Source organism: Helobdella robusta (genome assembly GCF_000326865.2).
Source record: "Helobdella robusta unplaced genomic scaffold HELROscaffold_9, whole genome shotgun sequence".
Lineage (NCBI taxonomy): Eukaryota > Metazoa > Annelida > Clitellata > Rhynchobdellida > Glossiphoniidae > Helobdella > Helobdella robusta.
Window position 1 is genome coordinate 923,840 of NW_008705512.1, and position 22,636 is coordinate 946,475.

General features: G+C 30.9%; 4 protein-coding genes across 4 annotated transcripts; 1 reads left to right on the forward strand and 3 right to left on the reverse strand.

Moving 5' to 3' along the window:
• Positions 1–3,305: 3,305 nt before the first annotated feature.
• On the forward strand, positions 3,306–5,851 carry HELRODRAFT_166009 (hypothetical protein; the record flags this gene model as incomplete). The annotated part of the gene is made up of 3 exons (XM_009033052.1): positions 3,306–3,322; positions 3,870–4,064; positions 4,645–5,851. The coding sequence occupies 3 exons, from the start codon at positions 3,306–3,308 to the stop codon at positions 5,849–5,851; spliced, it is 1,419 nt and encodes a 472-aa protein (XP_009031300.1).
• Positions 5,852–8,392: 2,541 nt separating this feature from the next.
• On the reverse strand, positions 8,393–10,931 carry HELRODRAFT_189841 (hypothetical protein; the record flags this gene model as incomplete). Its single annotated transcript, XM_009033053.1, has 3 exons — positions 8,393–9,893; positions 9,986–10,069; positions 10,165–10,931. 3 exons carry the CDS (start codon positions 10,929–10,931, stop codon positions 8,393–8,395), a joined length of 2,352 nt encoding a protein of 783 aa, XP_009031301.1.
• Positions 10,932–12,528: 1,597 nt separating this feature from the next.
• Positions 12,529–15,643, reverse strand: HELRODRAFT_189842 (hypothetical protein; the record flags this gene model as incomplete). Its single annotated transcript, XM_009033054.1, has 6 exons — positions 15,364–15,643; positions 14,418–14,495; positions 13,913–14,075; positions 13,252–13,301; positions 13,085–13,156; positions 12,529–12,628 (listed from the first exon to the last, which is right to left on the reverse strand). Coding segments are annotated over exons 2-6 (432 nt in total), but the record flags the coding sequence as incomplete, so codon positions are not given.
• Positions 15,644–20,025: 4,382 nt separating this feature from the next.
• HELRODRAFT_166012 (hypothetical protein) lies at positions 20,026–20,884 on the reverse strand (the record flags this gene model as incomplete). The annotated part of the gene is made up of 2 exons (XM_009033055.1): positions 20,026–20,276; positions 20,818–20,884. The coding sequence occupies 2 exons, from the start codon at positions 20,882–20,884 to the stop codon at positions 20,026–20,028; spliced, it is 318 nt and encodes a 105-aa protein (XP_009031303.1).
• Between the last annotated feature and the right edge of the window lie 1,752 nt (positions 20,885–22,636).

Below are 22,636 nucleotides of genomic sequence, written 5' to 3' on the forward strand. Positions count from 1 at the left end.
AACAACAATGACATCAATAACAACAATAAAACAAATATACAATCTTTACGCTTTACGTGCAGACGCCTTTTTAATTCACTCGCACTCAAACAACACAAGGTTAAATAATATTTTTAGCGCGAAATAATTTATTTGTTTTTTTTCCTTTTTCCTCGTATGCTTTCTGTCTGAGTTCACACGAGCAAGTGCTAACAACAACATCAGATCACCAATGCTTCATCAGTGCTAGAAGGAAAACTTGAAAATTATAAAAATCGCTTTTGAAGATATCTGAAGATGGGACGGTGCGTTTGCAAATGAATGGCGAAGACCAAAAAAATAAATAAGGGCAGATTTTTATGTCTGTGACGTCATTAACGTCATTTGATTAATTAACGCGATAATGATGATGAGGAGGAAGATGTTGAATATGTGTGATATAATACTGTTTGTTATCAGTGCATACACATTCATATCATCTCGAAAGATTTGTCTTTGTGCGTGCGTCGGTAAAACTTTTTTTATGTATACACGATATTAATTAAAAAATATTCTGGTAAATACTTTTTAGAATTGTAAAAAAAATGCAACAAAACATTTTTGTGCATATCTGGAAAATTTGTATGTTGCATCAGCCAGCTAGTCAGCATGACTCGCTGAATCCGGGCCTCAGAAACAGTTCAAAGCATTTCAGCGCATTCAATCATCTTTTCAAACGTTTATGCAATAAATCATTCAATCAATTATTTAACCAATCATTCATTCAATCAGTCATTCAATCAATCAGTCATTCAATCAATCAATCATTCAACCAATCAACGGAATTTACAATCATGCTATTATTGTAACGCCCACATTTTTTTCAAAGTTGAAAAATAAATACATGTTTCATGCCAAAATATGTGCAAAGCAATGCATCGTCAAATGAAACTTATTAATATTACGTAAATGTGTTGAATGGTGTATCAGCGATTTTTCCTGCGTTCGAACGAGGACAAAAAGGCATCCAGGTTTGTTTATAAAATCTCGTAGCTATATTGCCTACGTCAGTAACTTGCAATCATTGTCGGTAATATAACAATATAACTGCAACTGGATATCAACAAGTTTATTTAAATGCATCTGCCTTATAATTATTATACTGAGGAAGATGATGGTGATGATAAAGATGATGAGGATGAGGGAGAATAAAGATGATGATTAAGTAGCTATAAATCAACCACTTCAACCAAATACCTTCTCACAGCTGGCGAGAACCGCAAAGATGGATGGATTCTTACCCAATCGAGATACTCAACTGCACTGGATAATATTGACCGAAACAATAACGACGACACCACAACAACAACAACAATAATAATAATAATAATATTATTATCATTATTATTATGAAACAATAAAAAATATTAATGATAATAAAAAAACTCTTTTATTGTCACGATAAATTAATAATAAATTGCATAAATAAGATTAAGACTAAATAGGATCGTCGTCTATTAATCGCCTCTTTTATTGTCACGATAAATTAATGATAAATTGCATAAATAAGATTAAGACTAAATAGGATCGTCGTCTATGGCAAGTGCCGAAAGAAATGATATTTAAATGGGTATAAATTATTAAAAATGATAATAATTGTTATTATTATTATTAACCAGATTAACTCCAACATCATCATTTGTTTCTTTGATAATTTCATACACCATCATCTATATCATCATCACCACCATCATCTGCATTCATCATCATCTTCATCATCATCTGCATTCATCATCATCACCATCGTCATCATCATCATAAATATATCTCCCACTGCCTAATGATGTCTTTTTAATATTGTAAATATGACCGCCATTATAAATATGACCGTCGTTATCGTCACTATCGCTAATTCGAACATAATCATTACCATCATCGTCAAACAATCAGCATCATCACCAGCATCATCACCAATATTAAAAACCTCTAGGCCGCTCCTGTTACAGATATTCAGAATATCCAATGCATTCGTTTAGACATACCGATAATATACATTTCAAGATATGAAAATAAAAACCAACTGGCAACAACATACAGTCATCAATATTCAAATACCAACATACGAATATTAACATACGAACATCGACATACAAACAACAACATGCATACATTAAAATACAAACATCAACATACAAATATCAACGTACAGACAACAACTAAGAGAAATCAACATATAAACATCATCATATAAACATCAACATACAACAGACAAACATTAACATACAAACATCAACATACAAACATCAATATACAAACATCAACAGACAAACAACAACATACAAACATCAACATATAAACATCAACATACAACAGACAAACATCAACAGACAAACAACAACATACAAACATCAACATATAAACATCAACATACAACAGACAAATATTAACATACAAACATCAACATACAAAAATCAATATACAAAACATCAACATACAAACACCAACAAACAAACATCATTATATACTCGTGTACAAACGTTCTGCATTCAATTTTAATAGGAATATTATGTCGCAATATTGACGTGTTTCCTGTTTTTATTCCAATATTTTCTGCACGTGCGTGAAATAAAAAAATTTTTTGCTGTTAAATAAAACAAGATTATTGAACGTTTTTTTCATAATGAATAAAACGTGTTTGTGTTGCTCAAACATCTTATCATCAGAATCTTTTTCATCATCATCAAGTTCATCTTCATCATCATCAGTTTCATCATCATATTCACAACATTCGGATTTTCAATTGCTGGACAAAAAATTAAATGAAAAACGCAACGCAGAATGAAAATTAAAATGCTGGCTGGAGCAATTCATCAACTCGTTTTTTGTATCGATTCACCTTTGATATTTCATAACAGCAAACAACATCTTACACGTTTAAAATATAATTATAACTGGCCGATACATTGAAAGTTCATTTTAAAAAACTAAAAACGAAAATATTTAAAGATTAGATGAACTTCCACTATTTTATGATCATTGCCCCACTATTCTGCGTTTTCGTTTTCCAGCCTTCTCCACGGTGCATGTATTTCATCGCGGGAGGGAAAGAAGCTTTCTTCATTGCAACTTGAATCAATTCTATTCAATTTCGTATATGTGTTGGATTTTTGCTAAAATGTCTCTTCAACAAACTTGAAATCTTGTACAAGTTTTTACAGGTTTCACACAACAAAGTTTTCTCAACCGAATGTTTTTCCAAGTGTCTGTTGAGCTTCATTGACCTGTTAACACAAACGTACTTACAATTTGGTCTTTTAAGTTTTTCTGTATCTCCGTGCTTCGTCAGCATGTGGCACTTCAGATGGTGGCTGGCGCAGCCCAAGAAGCCACAGCCGTCTACTACTCACTATTTTATTGTTTGCGTTTTTATTAATCCAGAATGTCTTTGCTACTTTCAAATTTGATAAATTATAAATTATCCATGATAGCTTAAAAATTGTTTATTTATTGAAGAAGAGAACGACAAATTACTCAAACAGCTCCAAGCAGTCCAAGCATTCTCACTTGTCCGTATTGTGTTGATTTGCTTACAATGCTTTTTAAGAAAGTAAAAAATATAGATAGTACTATTTTGTGCTCCATAGAACAAGTTTATCATCGTCATTTCCATATTGCAAATCAAAACTCAGGCAATGGTGCGAGTTAGATGTCAACTCTAAGCAGCTCAAAAATGTCTCTGACGGCGTTTCAAAACGAGATGCTTAACAATTTTTTTTCAACTTCATTTCAACAAAAATTTATTTTTGTCTAGAGAAATTTATTTTATGTTATTAAAAAACTTTAGCAATAATTAGAAAATTTCAAAAAATGTATCCAACATTATTACCCGACTAACTTTTCGTCAGAAACAGCCAACCAGAGAGCAAGGAAGTGCATCACGTGACATTTGCGGAACACACGGACCAATACGTTATCAACTCAGACAGTGGTATATTTATATCAAATGACGTACACGTTGACGTCACAGAGGTGCTTCCTGATGCCGGTGCTGATGTCAAGTTGGGGAAACCCGGAAGACCAATCATCAAATTGCAGAAATGTGTCAGGTTGGTCTTTTAAAGTTGCGCCAGTTAATTTAAATGATTACAAAAGTTTTTTAGACGCTCAATAAATCATAAAATTTTAGTTATTCAATTATTGGTTTGTTGAAAAAATAATTTATTAAAGTCATACGACAAATGCACAATCCAGATATAAATCAGAGCCGAACAGCTAAATTTAAATGATTACAGCACGAATGTCACTATCGATATAACAATATGTGAAACTTTGTAAATAATTTGAATATCATTAAGAATTTGTTAAACTCTGTAATATAATACCTACAGCTTGTTTAAAGTATTGAAAAGGATAGGGAAAACTTTATTTTGCCAATGTTTCAGTGATTTAGTATGACTTAGTTAGCCTGATATATCACGTTACTTTGGTTTTATAACATCCGTCAAAGGAACGAACTGTTTGCATAACTCTTGTCCTAGACATATAATTGTTCCAACTGCATAATTTCAACACCTCTTACGGTTTGGTTAAGGATGTGATCACTGTTTTTCGATGTTTTACCATTATTTATGATTAAGATAATTAACCAAATAGTAATCAAATAATTTATGCATTATAAAATGATAGCTTGACAAACTTGTTACATAGCATCGAAAGTCAGGACAATCCGTTTTTAATGGACGGAGAGCTGAGCAGGAAGGCTGACTACATCATCAACAACTCCACCATCTCGAGGAAGAGGATCCGCATTTCCGATCCCGACTTTGAAACAAAAAATAAATCAAACAACAACAAAGACACAAAAAACACAATAAATGCTGACGCGCACAACAACATCGACTGCAACATTGCACAAGACAGCAAAACAGAGAACAACGTATCAGCGCCAGCCAGCGATGGCGTTCATCATGTCGATCAACCTCTCTCTAAACAAGAGTCCATGGAAGGTATCCTCATCCATTTGAACGGAATGACGGAAATGATTATAAATGAAGGATCAACTGACCACAATTTAAATTTTAACGACAAAAACTCCCGCGTGTACATAGAGAAAAAAGAAATTATTGATGTGGATGATGATGATGACATCGATGATGAAGAGGATAGTGACGAAGACGATGACTGTGATGAAATTTACGTAGAAAGTAAACACCCTCAAAATTCTTATCACTTGACTTGCCTAAAAATCGATCAACCTGTTTCTAGCATTTGTGCTAACGAAAGAAACAGTCAACCATCTCGCACGGTTATAACGTACGACGAATTAAAGTGTGATGAGGACATACAAGATCAAACGACCACGTTCGACAACTCTGTAAACAATCTTGCATGCAGTAGTGTTCATAAAAATAGATCAACAACCATTATCAACATGCCAACCAACAACGTCAACATTCTAAGCAACCCAATTAAATGTGATGTCACAAACGAAAGCAAAACATCAATCATATCAAACAAACTGATTTTCAACCAAACGGTAGAAGATACGGTCGATGATTCACTTGAAACATCTATAACCAGACCATTGCTGACACACGAACTCACTACCATTGAGATTCACCACAACAACATCAACAACAACAACAACAATATCAACAACAACATCATCAACACGAACAACATAAATGATACCCACAGAAACAACTCCAACTCCAACAACAACAACAACGACGACGACAAACAAAACAACAGTAAAAGTGTGGCTGGCTGCGGCGACGAGGATCGTTACGAGATTCTGCATCCATCGAATCAGAGAGGGAAACAGCGACACGCGGTCCCGCACGCAGATGGGAGCGCTTGCAAGAAGAAGAAGAAATGCTGCTCACTCCAGTGAACGCCCTCCAAAAGCTGTTTCCACCCACAACAAATTTTTCTCATGTAGGCCGCCTAATGTTTTCCCTTCTCTAGGGTGTAAATTAAATTTTCCCCTGGTACATGGTACGTAATAATCTTTTTTCTATGAATGCCGGAAGTTCGTTTAGGGTACATTTTTTGAATGGCAGTCCCTTCCACTAGGCTAGCAAAACAAGTTCACAGAAACAATAAGTCCATCTAGGTATTTTTTTTTTGAGTCCTTCTGTCATCGTCACGGGTTGACCTTGACTCTTCGGCTACTTCCGGTAAATCGTTTTACAGTAAGTTTCTTCAGCGTCCTCTGTCTGACGCCAGACCTACTCACGTTCTCCGGTCTATTTTGAATTCGGCCATTAATCTTTTGCGGACGTCTTTGTAACGAACATCTTTGCATGTCTATAAATTTAATGCTTACATGTTACATTATTCATTCATTTATTTTTTAATTAATTTACATTGCACGCATAGAAATTGAACTGAGGGAGCTCATCACTGTACATAGCTGTGCGCTTATTAAAGTTACAGGCTAATAATTTAAATGCTAACAGGCTCAATCGGTGATTTTTTGTTTCGCCCAACGTGAATGCTTCCGACTGCAACTTCATGAGTGCTACTTTAGTGCTGTACTACTTCCAGCCTCTTTTTTGACTAAACATTATTTTTGATGCGTTAAGATGACACCTGTAGAAGTGGATGTTCATATTTGCTTAGAAATCGCTTCCGTTATTACTTTCGTTGTTGCCGTAGTAAGAAACTGGCACGACTACATCTAACAAATTTGACGTATCTGCATGCTAGCAGTGATCTGCGAAACCGCAATTGTGATGCTTGTAAACTAGGAATATTTTTGGCTGAAAATTACTATTTATTTCATCATCATCTTCTTCAAACAAACATTTTGCAAATATTTACTTAAATGGAGGGAGACCAGTTTATTACTTTGAAATATTAATGTTTAAAAACAAATTTTTCATTTTAACATTAAATGAACCTAAATTCCTTTTTTGTAATTAAGGCCCGAAAAGAATTTATTTGAAGTCATGAAGGGGAAGAAATCACATGCAAACAAACATTGCAATCGACAAATATCAATTGTCTCACTTTGATATTAAATAATTCAGTCAAATAATTCAGATCAATTTTTGGCTACCGAGTTATTTATACTGGCACATCTGGAGATCCGTCCTAAATGTTAGATGAATATGCCTGACCTTAACCCAAAATTTTTTGCATCTTGCATCAGTTTTATTCAAATGGTCAAAACAAATGTTGTTATAATTGATATTTTTAAAATTTGTTGCAAACCTGTCACTCACGTATGATTTCCGACTTGACCACTATATTTATAATTTAAAATACGACACGAATTGTTTCGAAAGTAATGTAATTTTTCATTGCTAAATTATTGTTCAATTTAGTCTGAAATATTTAAAAAAAATTTGCTCATAATCCCAGATATGTGCAGATATGTTACAACCTATATAATCATTGTCATAATGTGTAAATTGTGTATATAAATTTTTCATGTATTTCCCATGGAAATTTTTGGGAACATTTTTAACAGTTGAAGCCGTGCTGCGGTGACAGCTTATTTCGATCACAGTCCATCTTGAATTCCTAGCATTTTAAGATTTGTCGAATGTAACTGAATGCTTCACTTACCAATGATTGTATAGAAACTTAACTTTAATTTTATATTTGTTCAATTTTTAGATGAATTCATGCTTGCACGATTGAAAAATACATGTAAATGTAAATTACATTTTTCGCCAATTTATTTGCAACTTAATTATGATTTAATTTTTTCAACATATTTCACCTTAAAAGTATCCCCTTCATTGTATGTCAAAACAACAAACACGCAAGTTTCATTTGTTATAATTAATATTAATTTCAAATTATATTTTTTAATTGAAGCCCTGTTTTAACTTTTGGAAAACTTCAAAATGTTTTGTTTGCATGAAACTTTTGGACCAATTTTTCGTTTTTTTTATTATTTCTATATAAAAATTGAACTCACTTCGCCTAACAAAATTTTCGAATTAAACAACTGTTTAATGAAAATATTTTAAATTTATACCATTGCTCATAACGTCAGTAAAGAATTACGACCACTAAATTGCTAGGCTTTATCTAACGATGATGTGTTAATCTAAATATTACACATAAAATTTACATTTTGAACATAATAATAGTAATGATAATAATAATAATTATTATTATTATTGTATGGAGTGCTTGACTCTCAAATGATAAATTTTAATTAAAAGATGATAATATACCGCAGTTGATAATAGTAACGAAACAATAAAATTGATAATATTATTATTAATAATAATATTAATAACATAACAATAAAATTAATAATATAATATTATTATTATTATTAGAAATAACAATAGCAATAACAATTTTAATAATAATAATTAGATTAAAAAAAGCGTTACTATCACGAACTAAGAGATAATAATGTTAACGTTATAATAGTTGTTCGTCATAGAATAAAATTGTCACAGAAGTTTTAATAATGACCATGTCTTATGTCATTTCCACCCTTGTGAAATGCAATTCTTAACGCTTTCAGAACGACTAAAAAACTGTTGAACCTGAAGAACAAAGTTATAGGAAGTATGAAACTATTTATTATATTCCAAAGATCTTTACCAAAAAATTCAGAATCATAATAAACGCTTCCATTGTTGTATGTTGTGGCAAAACTGTTCACCAGCCACAAGGTGGCGTTGCTGACGGAAACATGAACGAGAACAGCTTGGAAGTGCATGGATTTCGGTCTTTTCTTTCCATTTGGGTGCACGGCCGACACGCGACCCGCGAAAAAGCAAAACGGAATTTGGATGTACACTTGTAAGATGTTAACGACCTGGACAACAACAGAACCAATCGCATTCATGCCGTACAAAACGAGAATAGAAGGTTTGTTGTACGCTGCCACCAATGAGAAGACGTTGTATGCAAACGGGCCTGATGCACTGATGAAAAGTAGATAGTCAAGGCCTTGAAAAGTGTTGATAATGTTGGATCGCCTCAAAGGGAAATCTTTGGCTACTGTGAAACCGTAGATTACGGAAATTATAATAGACCCGTAAAACGGTATGGTATAGTATAAAAATAGTCTATTAATAACGTCATGCTTGACTTCAGCTGACAAATCATTCTTTTGAATTGCTCCCGGTAACAATGAGAAAATGAAAAACAAAACATTAGTTGATATGGTGAAAAGAAAAAATAAGGCACAACCCAGTGATCCAACCATTTTACGGTCGGAATCAGAAATGTTTTTGGAGAGACGCCGCTTTGAATGTTTCCCTGTCAGTTGCCCATCATTTCTTCTGCTTTCATTATTTGCCTCTTCATTATCTGCGACAATAATTTGCTGGCTGTTGTCTCTAGTAGCAGAATCAAACATTTCTGAGCATGAAGAATTTTGAGCTTCAGCGGTGTTTGAGTTGTCAGCCCTTGAATGAAAATCCATCTTTTCACGACTAACTTCGGAGTGGATGCAGCTTTTCACATATACCTGTTGATTAATATTTTTACTACTAGTGTCATTGTTATTATTGGCCTCTTGGTTTATATCCGAGATATCATGAAAAGAATGATCGTCTAAATCGCTTTCATCTGTTATAACTTCTTCATCTTCAAGTTCATTTTCATCTTCCGCGCTTGAAAATTCTTTATTGTCCAATTCACATTCATCATTTGATGAATCTACTAAATAAAAGCTCCCATTGTTTTCATTAATTGGCTCAGAAAGATGGTCAGATTTAATCGTAATTTCGTTGTTTTCGTTGACACCCAAAACGTTTGTTACGTTGTCGTCTTCAACTTTCGTTTCCTCGTCAACACTTGGTTGATTTGGTTGTTTCAACGCACGTTTGAAACTCGTCCTTACAGACATTCTTTTGCAATGACAAAACCAATGCATGAAACGTTCACAGAGGAGAACACATGATTCGTACATGAAGGGGTAGCAAAGAGGAACCACCGACACATTCAGAAATCTGGAAACACATAAAACATTTTTGTGAAAAACAGTTGGATCGAAAATCTATTTTCTGTGACAAAATTTTAGCTATTTAAAAGTCAAACTAACTTGAAAATATTTGTTTCCTCTCCGAAGCACTGGATGGTAAAGTTATGTGACTGCATGTCGGTGCTGTCATTTCGCTGTAAACATCTTAATTGGAATTGGTATAAAATGTATCAGCAAAAAAAGTTATCGTTGGTTATAGTTTTTTTTTATTAATAATTAATTTGTAAGTCTAAAAAAACCTGATAATTATAATTTCATTGTCAATGATTGCACTGGACGAAGAATTGTTGATGATGCGAGCGGATTCATGCAAGAGGACATCGAACCACAGAGCCAAGTTAACTCCAAACAAGACTGCCAAACTGTAACGAACCCAACACTTACTGGCGAAGATGAACGAACGATAAACTATCGCAAAAAATGTTGAACATCCGAAAAATACAATGCGCGTAATATGAAATATAACGTCAACGATGAATGTAACTTTAACGTTATATTTACAGGCCATCCAAACAGGACTGCAATCTACCTTAGCCATGAGGTGCACAAAATCCATGACGAAGGATAATGTATAAAACAGAACCAATCCGGCAACAAATAATATCCTATCAGCACCTCCGCAAGCGTCAAATTTTCTTTTGCGCGTAAGTCTTTCGTACGATTGAGCATCAAGGGCATCCTTACTTCTAACGAAAAAAAATATGAAAATTAAGCCGCAAATCATGAGTAGGATGAGAATAATTTCAGGAATAACAAAATCTTCGTAGGCATCCTGCAAGGACTGCAGCGTGATGTACGGAGTTAACGTGCTGACCAAAGCGACGGTAGCTAAGGCAACGACAAGATCAACGGAAGCAACTAAACCATCGTACGTTCGCTTCGGGTGTTCAGCAGATTCATTAACTTCGTCGACCCTTTCGTGATTTCGTAATCTGTTTTCAGTTTTTTCGACCGTGTAGTCACCGTACGTAAGGAAGACAAGAGGCCAGTGTCTGTTTGACGTCATGTTTTAATCAAAGACTGAAGAGAATCTGTGATAAACTCAATTTATTTGATGATGTTGTTATCCATCTCCAGAGTTTTCTGCGCTAATCCTCAGTATCAAACGAAAAAATTTGTTATTCTGCATTAGCTAACAAGCAAGCAACCTTATGACATTTGCTTTTTTCAATAATTATTAGCAATTACTTTTCTTTCATGAATCAAGAAACAACAGAAGAGTCGTTTCAAATCTATTAACAGCTGCATAGAACATCCTTGTTCTGATAATTATAGCCAAGCACATCATTAATTTCGAGTATAACTTTTCTAAAATTCAACAAGCTACTTCTCTCTGTCTCTATAAATAAATAAATATATATAATCCCTATACACATGTATCTTATATATATATATATATATATATATATGTATATATATAAAAATATAAATAAAATAAAATATATAAATATATATAATCTCTATACACCTGTATCTTATATATATATATGTATATATAGACATATAATAAATATAATACATATATATTTACTAAAATTAAGGTTAAGACTGTCGTAGATACAATTGTTAAGACATATCACTGCATTTTCAGATTTGATCAGTTGTATATAAATATAATATATATATATAATTCAATTATATATATATATATATGCATATATGTTTGGGGCTGTCCACAAAAAATGAAAAGAAAAAGTCACACTTTTTCGGCGTTAATTAACCCGTTCCCCGTCATAAATTTGTGAACCTCTCCACGATGGATCAGTGGTCAAAGGGGCTTGGTCCTGTTTCGCAATGCGTGCTGTAACCAGGTTCGAATATGACAAAAGTATTCCCACCTAACACATACATGTATCGTGTGATGCGTAGTTTAGCACGTATACAGTTACTGTTCGTGTTGTTGATTCACCAGAACTTTGGAAGAAGTGTATAAGAACCTTTAGTATATGTTTGACCTCTTGAAAGTTACCATTTAGTTGCTAATTAAAACGCTTTGTTCAAATTATCAATACCAACATATGAATCATGATGAAAATTCAAATCATCCACCTCCAACATCAACGAATTCAAATAAAAACTTACATAGTAATATTGAAAGGTGCAAATTTCTCAGATGGGTAATAAACGCTCAGATTTTTCTTGACTTTTTTGGCAAACATTTTTTAAAAAAATTTTTTTTAATTCATAACAGAAATCGAAAAATTTCAAAGCAAAGCAGGAGATAACATGAGCTTCCACTCACCTCCCTCTTCTCATCAAGTGTCACAAAGTTTTCGAACTCCTCAAAGCATTACACCTTTCGTGGATGGTCCCTTAATTATTAAAAAAGCAGCACTTCCATGAAAAACGCTAATTGCAAAAAGGAATAACAACTCACTTACGCATGGATATTTTTCTTCAAATACGCATAACAGAGTCATTTTACATAAAATTGAATCACTATAAAATACTATTCGACAGTGTTTTTTTAAATTTGTAAAATAAAAACAGGAATAAAATAAGATTGAGTGCACAAATGATTGTAGTTAACGAGAAAAAGTAATAAACATAACGTACAATAATGTACAATGTACACAGCTACAACATGAGTGGTGGGAATTATGAAGCAGTTTTCAGTCGATATTCCAGTAACGTTTTAGTTAGTATGTTGGCAACCTCGAAGGCCTTTGTTGCTTCTTCTTCAGTGGTTATCAGTTCGTCGCTCTTTCGAAATCAAATTCAGTAAAACATATCCGATATCACAAAATAGAATTTTCCTGTAATTCTACGTCTACGAACTAACAAATACATTTTTCCATGCAATTAAATAAAACATTTACAATTTTATGTAACAAATTGTAGTAGTCCTCTTTCCCAGGATATTGATGAGGAAATAAATGTGAAATGAACAAACATTATAATATGATGAATTACGGATGTTCGTGTTTCACGTTCCACCAAATTTTAGAAATAATGAAAAATTTGTATGAATCACTAACAGTTATTTACAATTTGGTACTTGAAAATATTTTAATTGAAATAACGCTTGTTATACGAAGTAATGCAACCGTCAAATTAGTCATATGAATTTTTAAGAATATCTACAACTTAAAAAACCATAAAATGATTTTTGGAATAAAAAATTTTATTGAAAAAATAGTAAAAAAAAATAGTAAATACCATTTTAGAGAACATCTCACCAAGATTTTTGTAACCATATTGGAGCATAAGCCTGTTCAGGATAGATCCTATCTTTCAGTTTTAAAAAATAAGAAATGATTATTAAACGCCGAAACGTTATTTATAACGCATTGACAAATTAGTGAAAACTTCAAAAAACCCAGTACATTGGACACGTTCGACAACTTTGGATCGTCAAGCAGCAAAAATTTGGCACCTGCAAATGTGAAAGGAAATTCGATGTGAGTAAAATTATAGAACAAATGTACGCACGCTTTATGAAGGAAATAAATAATAATTTATGCATTAGTGTTATGACTGCCCAGTATCAACCAATAAAGGTAACATGTAACATTAATCATTAGTTAAAATGGGACAAATCAATGAACTTGAGATTAGTGGTATCTAAATCCGAATTTGAATCCAAATCTTGATGATGGATTCGGACAAATTCGAATCTGGATCCAATTTGCATACGATCCTAAAACCAAAAATTTTGTTTCAAATGAAGAAGTTTACAAAAAATAAAATTTGTCTTTGTGAACAATAAACTTGCGGCAGTTTTAGCTGAAACAAATCGCGAAATATCAACGAGTTTGTTTGTTAGTGTTTGTTACATAATTGTTGTTGATAATTAGATTTACTTTATTCTGCCAATCGGAAATTTTTTTCCTTCTTTAGGTTGATTTTGGACCCGTAAAATGCTGGATCTCAACTATCCAGGGATTCGGAACCATTACATTCCAAATCATTAGGTAACCATCATGCTTAACATTAAAATTAACCAAAAAATTTTTTAACTATTTTGAAAACCCATATCTGACTGACCTGGGTCAGTGCACTGACTGATCTGCAGGGGCCTCACTGCAAACTGAATCTTCTTCCTGCCTTCGTTACTTTCAATAATTCTTGAATAATCGCAGTACAACTTGTTTTGCTCATGAATGGGTGATGATACAATTTTGTCATAATAGGGCTTGTAATGCTTTTTCTAGGAAGCAAAACATTTCAACAAATAGTAAAAGAAATAAACAATTTTTGATCTGTAATAACAGATATAATTAAGATCATATTTAAATACACGTATTAACATGTAATAGATCTATTATAAATAGCATTAGGAGTTCAAAAGGACAAGTGTTTTTAAATACATGTTTGAGCACACAGCAGATTTTCATTGAAAATTTAAAATAAAAATTGCAGCATTTATTTTGTTTTCTAAATCTAATGTAATCTAAACAATAAAATGCAGACACAAATGAAATAAGAACCATGTAAGTGGATCGATGGTTTCTGAAAACCACATGGACGATGACATCATTCAACGACAAACCACAAGGCTCCTGGCAGAGTTCACACCAGAAATGAGAAACGTTGTCATCTTTCAGATTTTCTTTTATGCACTGCAAACCTAATAAGTGTGTTCAAGTAACAAAGCAACATGAATTGTATAAATTGCAACAAAATTAAATTTAAAAATTTTTATGGTGAAAAGATGAAAAGGTTAAAATGAAAGTTCTTCATAGACCTTTAAGTAAAAAACAAAAAAAATATCAATAAAAATTATAGCTTATTTTTTCAACTTTGCAAATGTAATTTTTATAATTTAGGAAGAAATTATATAACAAGAGTATTAATAATCAAATTTTATTATTATTACACCGATTTTAGATTTTATCATTAGATGTTATATACCAGCTTATCCAACATATATAAATTTAAATAACATACTTGTATAGGTACGATTAATTAATTTCAACAAAAACTTCTTTTGCAGAAGGTAGTTAAGAATATTTAAAATATATGTATTAGTTTTAATATATTTAGGTTAATTTCATTACAATATTACATTACTCACATTTTAAAAGTAAAGTTTACACTTACACAATAGTTAAAGTTAAACACAAAATTGAAAATATAAAAATAAATGTCTATGTTACTAAATTACTAGAAATTACATTATTTGTAATATTTACATACTTACTACGCAATGCAAAGATAATTTTTTCTTTACTAATTTTAGTAATTGAAACTCAAATTAATTTTAAATTGTTTGTGATGAGGTGATACAAAAATAAATACAATACAAATGTGATATATGACATAAAATAAATGTACATTGTTTGTATGTATTGTATTGTTGTATCATATTATTTTCTATAATTTATAATCCTTCTTTTTTACCAAGTCTAAGTTAAACTAATCCAACTTTACTAATTGAAAATTAAATTAATTTTAAACAACATATAATAAATAATGAACATATAAAGAAAAAAAACCAATTAGTGGATCCTTGCATCGTTCTATTTCTCTGTTGATATTGACAGTGTCAGCCGTCATTTCAAGGAAAGTTCACTCAGAAGACTGGCACAAAAAGACTCAACAAACCAACTCCAAGTTCAAGCACTGCAACTCAATTCACAGAATGAGTGAATTGTTGAAAACTTGTCAATTCACTTTTGCTTTTCAGACAGAGGAGAGGTTCGTTTAAATTACTAATCTTTAATTTTTATTATTAAAACCGCAACTTTGGAAGTTGAAGAAGTTGAAGACAGGAAAAAAAATTGTGATATAAAAACTAAATGTGCATTCCACATAGATCTATACATAATTTTGATTATTATTTTCTCATTTATTCATAAAGTTTTCATAGCGTTGATTAATTTCCAAAGTGCCATTTAATAAAAGGACAAATAAAATAAGATTAATAAAACAAATTCAAAATAATTTCAATTCTATTCAATTTATTTATTTGATCCAAACAGAACCATGGAATTATTAATGAACAAAACAGAAAAAATTTGTGATCGGGAGACCCGAAAGAAGAAAAAAAATTCTTTTAGTGGACCACCCTGGACAAGATTATCATCATCATAAAGATAACGTAAAATAAAAAAGAATAAATTATCCATGGGATATACTAACATTAAATAAAATAATGGTTTTATTACTCACAAATGAATGGTAAATTAATTAAATTGTTTTACATATGCGTATTAATAAGCTTAATTGATAATTAAAGTTATAATGATGTAGGCACATACATACACGCTCTTACACACAAACAATACGCACACACACACACACACACACACACAAACACACACACACACATACATACAAATAGGCATTCAATACACAAGTGGTACTATAATATTCTAATTATTATCATTATTTTAAATAATATTTTAAAGTAACATAATAATTGCCCAATGCCTTTAGCAAATATTTTCAAATGAGAGCAAATTAAATTTGATGGTAAATTATTCCAAACTTTAATACCAAAAGGTATAGAACTGTTTTTATAAGTTTTGGTGCGCCAGATTGTTAATTGATAGTCAAAATTTTTTCTTAATGAATAAGGATTCGAATATAAAAAGTTTAGAATTATATTCTTGAAAAATGGAAAATGATTAGTTATGACAATTTTATAAAAAGGGATGTTAATCGGACTATTGTTTTATGTTTAAGATTTTATTTAAATGATCGAACGATTTGGTAGAGTCGAGCCAATTTACTTTGTATAAAGTTCTTATGAAATAATTTTGGGTTTTTTGCAAAAGATTTATGTGGCAATTTGGACTGTTACCCCAAATTGCATTGCAGTACGTGAGGAGTGGAAATATAAGAGAATAATATAAGGTGATCAAGATACTTTTCGGTAATTTATATCTTAGTTTATATAATATACCGATAATTTTCGACGTTTTATTAGCTATATAAGTTATGTGTTCAGACCAATTTAGGTTGCTTGAAATAATTATTCCTAAAAACTTTGTGTGCATTTTAACAATTTTTAGATTAGAAATGTAAATAATAGAGTCGACCAAACTGGTATTAATTGTTGGTCCAAATAAAATAATTTTTTTTTATGTTAATTCTTAAGTTATTTGCTGTGATCCATTGATAGACCAGTTCAAGCTTACGATTACAGTCAACAACTAGATCAAATAAGTTTGTGCTTTTCAAAAGTATAGTTGTATCATCCGCATACAAAGTAAATTTAGCCAAGTTACAGCTAATAGTAACATCATTTATAAAATTATTAAACAAAATTGGTCCCAGAATTGAGCCTTGCGAGACTCCGCCTGATATGTTTAATGATTCAGATCGACAATCACTAATTTCTACAAAATGGGAGCGTTGACTCAAATAACTCCTGAACCATTGCCAGGGCAAACCTCTTATACCATAATGATACAATTTTGAAAGTAATATCAAATGGTCAATAGTGTCGATAATATACTGAACATAAATATAGTAAAAAAATAACAAAAATATAAACTATGAATAATTTAATAGTGCATACTTTAATACATAATTAATATAAACGTTATTGGATTTATTTATAAAGTTTATTTAGTTTATTAAACTTTAATGGTACTCCATAGTTACTATTATTTACAAATCCCAAATTATTTTATTTTACCAACGTCACTGGCGTTTTCAGCGTTTAGTGAATCTCTTTTAAAAAAGTGATTCCCTCAAAATAACTTTATTTTCCGATAATTTGAACCAGGACAAGACGTACAATATACTTGCAAGATTTGTTTTGTTTGAATTAAAAATATGGCGGCAATTTACTACAAAAAAGTTTTTGATCCTAGGCACATGTACATGTCCATCTCCCTGTGAGTTTTTTTAAAGTTTTTCTTTCTTTTGTGTTTTGTTATTTACTTTTTTTACAGAAAAAGTTTTACTTTCATTTTAGTTTTGAGAAATTATAATGACATTATGTTGTTAATGCTAATAACAATGATAACTATGTCATTTGGAATGCATTAGCCATATTAATCATTAATGATTAATTAATCTTTTTTTTAATCGACTTTATTTTAATCATTAAAATTTAATGCAAGCAACTGAAGCCCACTTGCTATGTCATTCTCATTATTAATTAAATTTTAAACCAAACAAATAAATGTTGCAATGGTTGAAAAATAAAAATAAGCAGAAACAAAAAATGTTAAGTTATGATTACTTTTATCGGATTTACAAACACAAAGTTAGTTAAATCAAAGATTTAAGTTTTTCTGTGTTTTAGTTATTTTTGGTGAATACAAAGTTGGCAAAATCGATGATTCAAGTTTTTCTATGTTTTAGTTATTTTTGGTATTAAGCTTTCAAAATTAAGCTAATTAGAAATTATTGAAAAGATATAAAATCAGCTAAACTTGATGTGATTAATTAAATAAATAATAGTTAATTTGAACTTTCCAGAACCTTTAAAGATTACTATGAAGATCTCACCTGTGCATTTTTCAAGTTGATAATTACTGAAGCCCTCGGTCATATGTTTGGAGAGGTTGTTTACGTTTAAATAATAGTTAGATCTTTCATTTTTCTAATTTTATCATATTTAATTATTTAAGTTTTATATGTATGTATGTATGTATGTATGTATGTATGTATGTATGTATGTATGTATGTATACAAGTTCTTGTATTGTTATTTTTCTGTTTACCTTTTATCTAATAAAACTAAAACATTATTAAATTTATCTGGTAATTAAAATGCTACATGAGATGAGATTGGAGAAGTATTTACAGAATAGAACTATCATTTCATGTTGGGTATTGAATATTAAGTGTCCACAGTTTCAACATTAAACTATAACAAATTTTCATACTTACCAACAAGTTGATCTTTGAAAAAATTCCAAAACATTCAACTGAAAGCTGATCAACTTTTAATATGTCGATAATCTATCATGGTCAGTCACAGTTAAAAAGATCTTTGAATATGTGATCTTTACCAGATATTTTGACAATGCCATAACAGTAAAATTGATGGTAGAGAAATTTTTTTTTCAAGAAAAGTGTAATTGACCTTTAACCATTTAAACAGCTAGTGAAAATTAAGCTTGAAATTTACAATTTAATTTTGTCAAAATAATTAAATAGATGGTAGTATTTTAAATTCATTTTTCTATTTATGTTCTTAATTTTTTACAAATTGATTTAATATGAACAACAGGCAAATTAATTAATATGAACAACAGGCAGAAAAGAGTATGAATATCGATGTCGTTAAATTTGTTCGAGAAAATGAGCACTACCATGCTATCATCAGGGTTCCAGCAAAGTAAGGATTTCTCCCGGATTATTTTTAAGTTGTTAATTCAATGGACTTTAATTAATTTAAATTTCATAATAAAGGTTTTTTATGTTTATACTTATTTTAAATCTTGATATTTACTATTTTTAATGGTTTTACTTTTTTTTAATGGTTTTGATTTATTTTAATGGTTTGAAATATTACAGTAAATTTTTGCAGCCAATATAGCAAATGCTTTTTTATGAACAAGTCATTTCAGAATGATTATTTTTTAAAAACAGAGGCAGGTGTTTATATTATAAATTGTAAACAGAATAACTCACGACGTCTGTTTAATAACAATTTTTCAAATGTTAATAACATTAGTTGAAACACCAAATGGTTAGTCATATTTATAACATAATTTTCTAATGGTTCAGGAAGTATCAAATAGTTTGGTCTTCCCTCGTTTTGATGACATCATGGCAGAACCATGTATGCATGTTCCACGTACATCAGGTTTCAATTCTTTTCTATTTATATTACCTTCATTATTTAATTGATTGAAAATTAACTTTCTTTCCATGCAGACGAGTTCTCAATTAATAAATTTGGCTCAGGATAGCAGGAGATATTTTTGAAAACTTTGAAAGTTGAAGATTGCCTAAAGACCAGTCACAACTTTTTGGCCATTCAGCTGTGCTATCGTTCAATTACTGAAACATCAACAACAAAGCTTGCATTGCAGCAATAATAATATAAAAAATGAATAACGTTTAATTCTGACATATTTCTTCTGAAAAAACAATATTTTTGTTGAGATAGTTGCTATAAATTATTATTTTTAAATAAAAAATTTCCAAATGTTCTACAACATTAATATTTTGTTTGGTCATTGACTTCGCTTATTTTCCGAGGCCGATATATTTGAGGCCAGATTGTCTTCTTTCTTTGCTTTTTCCTGCTCTGTTACCTTCTCTCTTACCAACCCCAATGTACTTCAGGCCCGAACCAGTTCTTCTTTTCGTTGCTTCTCGCTCTTCATTTTCTCTGAAGCGGAAGTTGCGTTCGTTATTTTCAGAGTTGTCGGAATAACTTGACAGTTGATCGAGTTCTGATTCAAATCTCTGCGGATAGGCTATGTCTGATAATTCTCCTGTGAGGTGTATGAAATGTACAAATAAATGAATAAACGCATTCAGGTGAAAATTTTGTTTACAAATATAAACAGTATAAATTAACGTGAGATCGTTTTACTGTTCTCCCTTGTTATACAGCGAGAAACGATAAATGTTTCTTCATGTTATGGTTTTGTGTACGTTTAGTTTAGAGTATTATGAATTAAACTCTAAAAAAATTCAAATTTTTCAAATTTATATGAAAATTTAGATTTCGATGCCTCAGCTTTAAAGTTTTTCAAATTTCTTAACTAATTCTTTTAAAATTGCGTGACATTCTTGAAACTCTGATTGGTCAGGAAAAAGAATGTCCACATTATTAAAGTTACGGTATGACATAACGCAGTCAATCGATGTTTATTTAAACATTGACGCGCATTTTTTGCTAGGTAACTTGTTTTATATTTATGAATTTTTGTTTTTTCATAGTTAAAAAATATGATTACAAGCTCTAGCAAATTCTGTAAAACATTTGCCACCGGTCCCTCTGGTGCTCGGGCGTGAAATGTATGCGTGAACTTGTGACTTCACGACCTTCTATGCCGCGGTCAGGATCAATTGCTACCAACCAACATCTTTTATTCATTTATTATTCATGTGTTGTCTCGACTGACAGATCATTAGTCGGGAAAATATTCATAAGCTCGCCGAACCACTTTCTCCAGGGTATAGTGTTGTTTCAAAGTTAAACTAGGTAAGTACGAGTTGAAATATTTTATGCAATTAAATATTTGTTCTCCGGAGATACGTGTGGCGTGTTTTAATTATTTCATGTTGTAGAATGCGTTTGGAATAAATGAAATCCTAAAAGCCTGTTAAGCTCTTTTAATGAAAGCTCGCTCGTTTAATATTAAAGCGCGATTATTTAATTTAAGAATAAACAAATTAAATGTTTTTGTTAAACATGGATTCATGCCCAAGTAATGTATAAAATTTTGCAAAATTTTCTTGCCGAAAAATCTGAAAATTTACTACATAAAAATTTTACTTTATGCTATATAAAGAAAATTTTGTATTTTATTTAAATATAATTTATTGTTTCAGATAATTTAGGTCTCAGAACAGAACGTTATATATCTATGAGCGACATGCTATTTTAAAATTCTAATATGGAAATAATTTTTAGCCTTAATGAAAATTTATTTGTGCCCGGCCGCAACAACGCGCTTGTATATGCAAATCGGCGAGATCACGCGCACATCTCAACTTTTTAGTTTCTTTTTAGACTCTCCGTTTAAAATATTTTAATGAACACATAAACCAGACGAATAGGTGAACATAAAACGTATATTTCTAAACTTATTTGTATGCCGGCAAATAAATTGGTGTTTATTTGCTGTTTATCTAGCAAATGATCGTTGAAGCAAATTAAAAATAACCAATCCATTTGTGACGGAAAAGAAATCGAGCTATGCATACTGCAGATGAAAACAAAATAAATAAAAATAATGAATAAAAAAGTCGCGACGATGACTCTCTAGGAAGTGACATTAGATTGCTTGACCAGCAAACAAAAAGCGGAAACATCCTGTGGAGGTGGAAGTCACGTGATGATGCTGATGATGTATCCGCTCATGCAATCAACTTCCGATCCGTCAAAAAGTTATGCAAAGAAGCATTAACAACTATAGCTCCGTTGAATGCCTCGTCCTTTATTTATATTTATGTTTAACTGGAGATATACAGTATGTATGGAACTGTGTATATTGCACTATATATATCTGATGCTATGTATTTGTATATGTACATGTACAGCATTTGTATATGTACAGTATTTGTTTAATATATCAATCAGTGTTTGTACATGCTGTATATATATATATATATTATTACAAGTCATTATATATATATATATATATATATATATATATATATATATACTGTGTCTCTACTCTACTTAGTTGATTCCTTGTAAATGATTAACGATCAACCGTTAGAGAAATCGCAAAGTTAAATAGGAAGTGAACTAAGACCAAACATGCTATGATTTTCTTCAAAAATTAAATTTCTGACAGTCTTAATCCAATATACATATATATTGGATATATAAGCTTATATATATATATATATAAGCTTATATATATATGTATATATATATATAAATGTAATTATTGATGAAAATCACAGCATTTTCGGCGTTAACTTCCAATTTAACTTTTAGATTTTTTTAACGGTTGATCGTAAATCATTTTCAAGTTTCTTTAGTTCAAAACTAAAATTTTTGTTTATTTTATGCATGATAGAACAGAAAAGCTTTTTCGGTATTCCTATACCATCATTCCATATAAAATATAATATTTTTAAAGTGTTATATTTTACCACGTTGAAGATTGTAAAA